This window comes from Oncorhynchus gorbuscha, linkage group LG12, assembly GCF_021184085.1.
Source record: "Oncorhynchus gorbuscha isolate QuinsamMale2020 ecotype Even-year linkage group LG12, OgorEven_v1.0, whole genome shotgun sequence".
Lineage (NCBI taxonomy): Eukaryota > Metazoa > Chordata > Actinopteri > Salmoniformes > Salmonidae > Oncorhynchus > Oncorhynchus gorbuscha.
In genome coordinates this window covers 25026402-25034520 of record NC_060184.1, presented here as the reverse complement: position 1 = coordinate 25034520, position 8119 = coordinate 25026402, and the positions used below count along the sequence as shown (strand labels likewise).

Genomic DNA, 8119 nt, shown 5'->3' with positions numbered 1-8119 from the left:
TTAAGTTGGAGAACTTGCACAATTGGTGGCTGACTAAATACTTTCTTGCCCCACTGTATATATTTACAAATAAAATATGGGAGATTGGAAATGATGCAGACAGAAGAGCACAAAGTACAAAATAAAAAGTTGCAATTCACTTGAAACAAGGATCAGTGAGCAAGTTTTACTCAAAGGATAACATTAGTACTATATTCTTCTTTCTCCTCAAGACAACAGGACTTGGTGCACCATTTCTAGTTAGGTTTTTTATAGCAGGATGAACTCTAGTTACACAGAACATATAGGAATACAATCACTTCTATTCTCTTCTCTTATAGTTGACTTGTGAAATTGTCCTGAACATTGGTGCCCTCCAGATGTCTACTTCACCACTCTGGAAAGGGAATAAAGTAAGTTAAAATACATTTCTTGTCATTGTCACATGGTGCAGTTGAACAATAAAAAATAAAGCCTGGTTTGATTTGCAATATTATTTGTCCAGTAATAGAGCAGTACTCACACTGTTGTCTGTTTGTAGCGGTCAAGGGCCTCCTGTGCCACCACCTCTGAGAACTTCGGGTCATTCCAGGTAATGTCTCCAGGCACACTGAAGGTCATGGCAGGGGTGTTAAACAGCTGCACAGACACGTTGGTGTCCCCTGGTTTCTCAGGGTCCTCCGTGTCCTTGGACATGACCTTGGAGGAGATTAAGACAATTCAACATACAGTTGAAGTCAGACGTTTACATAGACTTAGGTTGGAGTTATTATTTTTCAACCACTCCACAAATTTCTTGTTAACAAACTATAGTTTTGGCAAGTCGATAAGGACATCTACTTTGTGCATGACACAAGTCATTTTTCCAACAATTATTTAGGCAGATTATTTCACTTATAATTCACTGTATCACAATTCCGGGTCAGAAGTTTACATACACTAAGTTGACTGTGCCTTTAAACAGCTTGGAAAATTCCAGAAAATTGTCATGGCTTTAGAAGCTTCTGATAGGCTAATTGACATTATTTGAGTCAATTGGAGGTTTACCTGTGGATGTATTTCAAGGCCTACCTTCAAACTCAGTGCCTCTTCGCTTGACGACATGGGAAAATCTAAAGAATCAACCAAGACCTCAGAAAATAACTTGCAGACCTCCACAAGTCTGGTTCATCCATGGGAGCAATTTCCAAACACCTGAAGGTACATCTGTACAAACAATAGTATGCGAGTATTAACACCATGGGACCACGCAGCCGTCATACTGCTCAGGAAGGAGACGCGTTCTGTCTCCTAGAGATGAACATACTTTGGTGCGAAAAGTGAAAATCAATCCCAGAACAACAGCAAAGGACCTTGTGAAAATGCTGGAGGAAACCGGTACAAAATTATCTATATCCACAGTAAAACGAGTCCTATATCAACATAACCTGAAAGGCAGCTCAGCAAGGAAGAAGCAACTGCTTCAAATCCACCATGAAAAAGCGACGATGGTTTGCAACTGCACATGGGAACAAAGATCGTACTTTTTGGAAAAATGTCCTCTGGTCTGATGAAACAAAAATAGAACTGTTTGGCCATAATGACCATCGTTATGTTTGGAGGAAAAAGGGTGAGGCTTGCAAGCCGAAGAGCACCATCCCAACCGTGAAGCACGGGGGTGGCAGCATCATGTTGTGGGGGTGCTTTGCAGCAGGAGAGACTGGTGCACTTCACAAAATAGATGGCATCATCTATGGGTCTTCCAAATGGACAGTGACTCTATGCATACTTCCAAATTTGTGGCAAAATGGCTTAAGGACAACCAAGTCAAGGTATTGGAGTGGCCATCACAAAGCCCTGACCTCAATCCTATAGAAAATTTGTGGGCAGAAATGAAAAAGCGTGTGTGAGCAAGGAGGCCTACAATCCTGACTCAGTTACACCAGCTCTGTCAGGAGGAATGGGCCAAAATGCACCCAACTTATTGTGGGAAGCTTGTGGAAGACTACCCGAAACGTTTGACCCAAGTTAAACAATTTAAAGGCAATGCCACCAAATACTAAATGAGTGTATGTAAACGTTTGACCCACTGGAAATGTGATGAAAGAAATGAAAGCTGAAATAAATCATTATCTCTACTATTATTCTGACATTTGACATTCTTAAAATAAAATTGGTGATCCGAACTGACCTACAACAGGGATTTCTTACTAGGATTAAATGTCAGGAATTGTGATAAACTGAGTTTAAATGTATTTGGCTAAGGTGTATGTAAACTTCCGACTTCAACTGTACGTCTATTCATAAGACCATGATAGAAATAAATAGTTTAATAGAAATGCAGACTATTGAGTCTCACTGTTTCAATCTTGAAGATTCCATCCTTGGTGTCGGTATTGTTGGCCAGGGCAGACACCCAGCCAAACTGCTTGCTGAACAGGTCCAGCAGGCTGGATGTGTTAGACATCTTCTCCTCAAACCTCCTCAGCTGCTTGTTGTACTCCTGGGTGAACTTCTCAGCCATGGCCAGGGCCTGCTCCAGCTCCTCCTTCAGAGGACCAGTCAGAGGCTTCTTCCCAGAGCAGTCTGGACGAGAGAAAATCAATTCATGTAATATACAACTATAAAGTCAACAGGGTTGCTGTTATCCCTTCAGCCCTATGTCAGCAACTTCTGGTGTGATGTAATAGCAACTTATTATACTTGACTCAGCCAAGGCCTGGCTTTGTGGTATCATAGAGACTTGAAAATATAGGTGTACAAGCCAGTGCATGTTGCATGATGAATGCTACTCCCTGTGATGTCAGTGCCAAGGATAATCCTGCTTGCTTTTGTTCAGACCTGTTCTGACCTCTGAGTTATGAAGCACTTGGGTTATGTGAATGTTGCAAAAGACAAATCTGAAGGGCTTTACCAATATCCTGGATCGCTACACATTTTTCACACTCTCCTCGCAGTTTAATGCAGCCAGCAGAATTGCGACGTATCTCTCTGCAGGTCATACCGGAAGGCTTTGTCACAACAACATCCTCATTCACACTCCCCTCTGTGGAAAAAAAATACCCAAAGGTAATTTTATGTGACTCTTCACATCATATTATGTTCTAATAACAGTTGTTTAATTAGGACTGAGGCATACCCTCTGAGGGATTGATGTCAAAGTTAGCATCTGCATCCATGAAAGGCCCCATGGAGCCAAAGATATTCCAGGCCATGTCCATCATGGGAGCGAACATGTTGTGGAACCCATGGAAGTCTGGGTCCTTCAGAGGGGACCTGACCACACGGGAATGCACCTCGCCCACCTTTGCTCTCTCATTGGCCCTCTCACCCTGACCCCAGATGCCGGGCATGCGGTAGGGGCTGGGGAACATGGGAGGGTTGAGGGAGCGCATGTGGTCAAACACCCTCATGCTGTCAGTGAAGATGCTGTCCACCCCATCGGCCACGTTGGAGTAGCGCTCCTCCAGATTCTGGAACCTCCAGCTCTGCTCCTGGTCCTCTCGCTCCAGAACATCCATGTTCTCCCCGTTGATCCAGATGGAGAATGGAGAGGTCCTGTTCAGAACCTCTTCCAGCTGAGAGAAAACAGGAGAAAGCGGCTAGTGCAATAGTAACCTATTTTATTTGAAAGGATTGTATAACAATAGCTTAAGCACATTGATCATGTGCTTTGTACTTCATGCCCTTGTGTAAGTCTTTCTCACAAAACATATTTGAGTTACAATTGCAAACCAATGTGGAGATTGATTGATAATAGTTGAGTAGTGTAGTTGAGGCCATACCTGTCTGCCGACTAGTCCAGCGCCACTGCTGCAGGTCCTGGAGTAGTACTTGATGCAGGTGTTCTTCAGGCAGGGCTTGCACTCCTCCCACAGAGACTGCATGGTGCCGTTACACACCTCCTGCTCCTCACTCAGCTTCGTCTCCATCTCCTGAGCTGCCTTCAGAGCATCCTGACAAACAAGCACAGAAACAGGGTCAGTGGCTGGGAACTACTGTAATCACCCAGGAAACTGGATAAGGTGATGTATTGCATACAAAATGTACAAGTTGATCACTGACTTTTTTGGGGGGCCAATATAGTGACCAAGCTCAACATGTACAGTATGATGCTCAAATACACTGTACCTCTTTTTGCTGTGTAGTTTTCTCCAGGGCACTCAGGAACTTCTCATGGTCCTCTCCAGACCTCTCCATCACTGTCTTCATCTCCTTCACCCCACTGATAGCATTTTCTATCTGCTTGTCCAGGTACTTCATTCCGAGGAGAGAAATCTCTGCCAATAAGAATCGTTGCTTAAAAATAAATCTCCAAAATGACTCCAATGGACAGAACATCCCGCATCATACAATTTACCGGAATTTAAAAAATATTTAGTTATAGTTCTCAGGTGACTTACGGCTTAGATCGTCCTTGGATGGAGGCAGTAGACACTGAGCAGAGACCAGGAGCAGGGCAAGGCCCACTATTGACCCAAAGACTTTCATCATCACTTTTTCTCATATATCAAGTGACTGATGCAGTACAAACCTGAAAAACAGACATGATACAATATCACTGGCAAACCTAAATCTAATACATTTATGGGGAGGGGATGCCTATGGAAGCTACTTGGGGCTGAGGGTATTTTGGATGTAATGATTACACCTCATGAAAAGCACTGCAAAATGACCTCATAGTTCACATCTGACCTTGGTGTTGTTGTGATGTTGATTATATCCACTAGAGGGTAATGTTTCACATCTAATAATGATAATAGTGTGACTAGGGTTGCAAAGTTACCGGAATCTTCAGTAATTTTGGTAATTAAGAGAGAATCTATGGCAATCTATTGTTACTTTGGTAATTTATACTTGAATCATTTAAAAAGTATGTATATATAGTATACGTTTTTACATCTGTGTCCATATTGTTCATGAGTTTCTAGTAGATACAACATATGGTTCAAGAGAAAATTGACTGACTAATGAAAAAAAACATCTAACCTACAATGGCAAGTCCATAGTTGCAACTCTTCCAACTATTGACTTTTTTCATCATTTGATTAAAAAATATGGACAGCAAAGTTGTAAAATAAAATAACTTAAGTGTGTAAAATAATATAATATTTAATATAATATAAAGGATATTTCATGCTGAAACCCTCATATTAAAAACCAATGGTATTCACTACGTTGATGGTAATGTTTTACAGCTTTGTCATTACATTTTTTTATTTGAATATCATCTTATTTAATTATTTCATATATTTTACATGTGATAAGGTCACACAGAGGGCAAGAGATAATTAGACTCCTGTAAAAATCTGAAGTACCCAAAAGGCCACTAGATATCTTGTGATAGATTACATAAAATACTTGAAAGATACCAGTAATATACCTTCCCTTTGCAACCCTAAGTGTGACACAGCAACCTCCCGGGTGGCGCAGTGATCTAAGTGCCACCAGAGATTCTGGGTTCAAGCCCAGCCTCTGCCGCAGCCGACCGCAACCAGGAGGCTCATGGTGCGACGCACAATTGGCCCAGCGTCGTCCAGTGTTAGGGAGGGTTTGGCCGGAAGGGATATCTTTGTCTCATTGCACACTAGCGACTCCTGTGGCGGGCCGGGCGCAGTGCCCTCTGACCAGGTCGCTAGGTGTAACGGTGTTTCCTCCGACACATTGGTGTGGCTGGCATCCGGGTTGGATGTGCGTTGTGTCAAGAAGCAGTGCAACTTGGTTGGGTTGTGTTTCGGAGGACGCATGGCTCTCGACCTTCGCCTCTCCCGAGTCCGTACGGGAGTTGCAGGGATGAGACAAGACAGTAACGGTACTAATTGGATACCACGAGAACATTCTGACGTTAGCAAATTTTATCCAAAGGATGCAGTGTGTTTAATCTGCATTACATCATATACCTTTGTCACATTTGATACTTTTCTAATTTTGTTAATATAAGTATAGACATTAGACTCCTAGAGCCCTGTAGACATGGATACAATGTGAGGATTAGGAGACATTTATCTGACAGATAAACGTTTGTTTCTGTTCCAATCCAACAGGAGGAAAGTACAAACACAAATCCTTCTCCACTAATCTCTGTGAATATTCCAGGCAGCCCTATAATCCCTTGTGTATTTAACACTCACTGTGCAATATACAAGAAAACACTGAATCATTGAGAAACAAAAAAAGTAATCTTCATTTGGAGATATAATGACACATCTGTCCAATTTTTGCACCAGATGTTCAATGGAAATGTCACCATTGAAGGAGGTCATAATGTTGACATGTTCAGTCACATGACTGTTAGTAGCCTTTTTTGTTTTACAGGTCTGGGTGGATAAAATTCTGGAAAATATTATTGACATTTTCCGTCTGAGGACTGTAGACTTACACATTATACTGGTCTGGCTGGATAAAGGACCTCTCAAATGAGGCATCATCACATATGATCAGACTCCAAACAGCATTTGTTTTTGTTATTTAACCTTAATTTAACCAGGCAAGTCAGTTCAGAACAGATTCTTATTTAATGACGGCCTACCCCGGCCAAACTCTGACGACGCTGGGCCAATTGTGCGCCGCCCTATGGGACTCCCAACCATGGCCAGATGTGATACAGCCTGGATTCGATCCAGGGACTGCAGTGCCTTAGACCACTGCGCCACTGATATAGAATAAGAAAACACTTAGAGAGGATGAGTCTTTGCCAAACTAAAACACCTAGCTTGGTTATGTAAGAACCATGAAGTCACTCTGAATACTTTATTCTAATAATATTTCTGATTCCAGCTGGTGTCTGCAGAGACACTTGAGTTTCCTTTCTGAGGACCACTGAGACAGCTGCATGGCCTCTCCAGAGGGTCTTTACTGAAGCTTCTCCCATGGAGTGGGAGGAGAGCTGCCTCTAACAAATGGATCTGGGACAGATTGTTTTGTCAGCCTGCAAACCCTAGAAAATGGACGTTGTTCTAAAATACAATAATAATGGGAGAAAAACAAGTCAATAACAATAGTTAACAACTTCCTACTCATAAATTGCTCCAAAAGTACTTGCAGGACAAAACAGAACTCTATTTATAGAATTCAAAAGTAGAACACAGAATTTTGATCTAACACACAGATGGACTGAGTCCTGTATTAGAATGGATTTGCACATTTTAATACCCTCCTAATAGGGGAAAACATGGGGTCAGAGAACTGCAGCGTCCAGACTTGATTACTGTCTACTCTGTCCATCTCACTCAAACTTGCCCTGCGCAGCTAGAATATCAACCCAATAACAACTCTCCATAACTCAGAGTGAATTTGTGCCTTTGAGCAAAAGATGTTGAACTAAATTATCAAAATGTGTACATTCTTTATAGCAAATGTGTCAAATAAAGCTTGCAACCTTAAAATGTTTTGATATTGTTAGTACATATCTGGGTCATTCCCAGGCAGAAATAGCAGTGTTGATACTAGAGGTCACCCATGAGTAAGAATCAGGAAATACAGTCCCATCACTGCAACATTTCTGCAAGGTCAAGAGTTGATAATAATAAACAACAATAAAAGCTTGATCCCCAGGTAGAAATGGTAAGAGCAACCCAGCATTCCAACAATAAACCTATCTTAATATGCAGCAAAAGATATCTGCGCACAGGGCTGGTACTCTGAAACACGAGACACAATTGTTCTCACAGGCAGCAGAGGACCACTCACCTCCCTGTGGATCTCGTCTCTTCAGAGTGGATGAAGCGCAGTGGGGCTGTCCGCTGCTAGGTATTTATACATGACCTGGCGGTGATGTTGGCACTGTGATTCACTCCCATATAATGCCCTGTGGCTTTGGACTTTTCCAGAAGTTGTGTAATTTCCGGCCATAGCTCGGAGCTGAGCCATGAAGCAGCCAGAAGTGGGCAGTGTTGCACTGTGTGTCACTAACCCCCTCTAGCTTCTCTCTGCATGGCTGCTGGGAGACAAACCAAATAGAGGGAGGATTGTGTGTGCTGTGTGGGTCAGTAAACACGTTTGGGGGAGGGTACTTTAAAGATGATTGCTCTTTACATTAACACTCATCCCCATGACTCAGGGCTGAACAACTGATTAACTTGGGTGCATCAGTATACACACACAAAAGGATAGTGCAAAATGAGTCCCATTCAAAACATATTGGCATCAGCCAAACAAGAGC

At 42.3% G+C, this 8119-nt stretch overlaps 1 protein-coding gene across 1 annotated transcript; it reads right to left on the bottom strand.

The window, feature by feature from the left end:
* Window positions 1-135: 135 nt before the first annotated feature.
* On the bottom strand, window positions 136-7803 carry LOC123990757 (clusterin-like). The gene is made up of 9 exons (XM_046291586.1): window positions 7648-7803; window positions 4362-4492; window positions 4090-4238; window positions 3744-3914; window positions 3098-3536; window positions 2873-3004; window positions 2318-2544; window positions 503-678; window positions 136-376 (listed from the first exon to the last, which is right to left on the bottom strand). Exons 2-9 carry the CDS (start codon window positions 4450-4452, stop codon window positions 364-366), a joined length of 1398 nt encoding a protein of 465 aa, XP_046147542.1. The 5' UTR covers window positions 4453-4492; window positions 7648-7803; the 3' UTR covers window positions 136-363.
* Between the last annotated feature and the right edge of the window lie 316 nt (window positions 7804-8119).

Bases quoted from the DNA above. Each gene is read 5' to 3' on its own strand.
- LOC123990757 (XM_046291586.1), bottom strand. From the start codon at position 4,452: ATGATGAAAGTCTTTGGGTCAATAGTGGGCCTTGCCCTGCTCCTGGTC. The intron at 2,545-2,872 runs GTAAAGCCCTTC...TCTCTCGTCCAG, and splicing joins TGTAGCGATCCAGGATATTG to ACTGCTCTGGGAAGAAGCCT. The intron at 679-2,317 runs GTGAGACTCAAT...ATCTCCTCCAAG, and splicing joins GAATCTTCAAGATTGAAACA to GTCATGTCCAAGGACACGGA.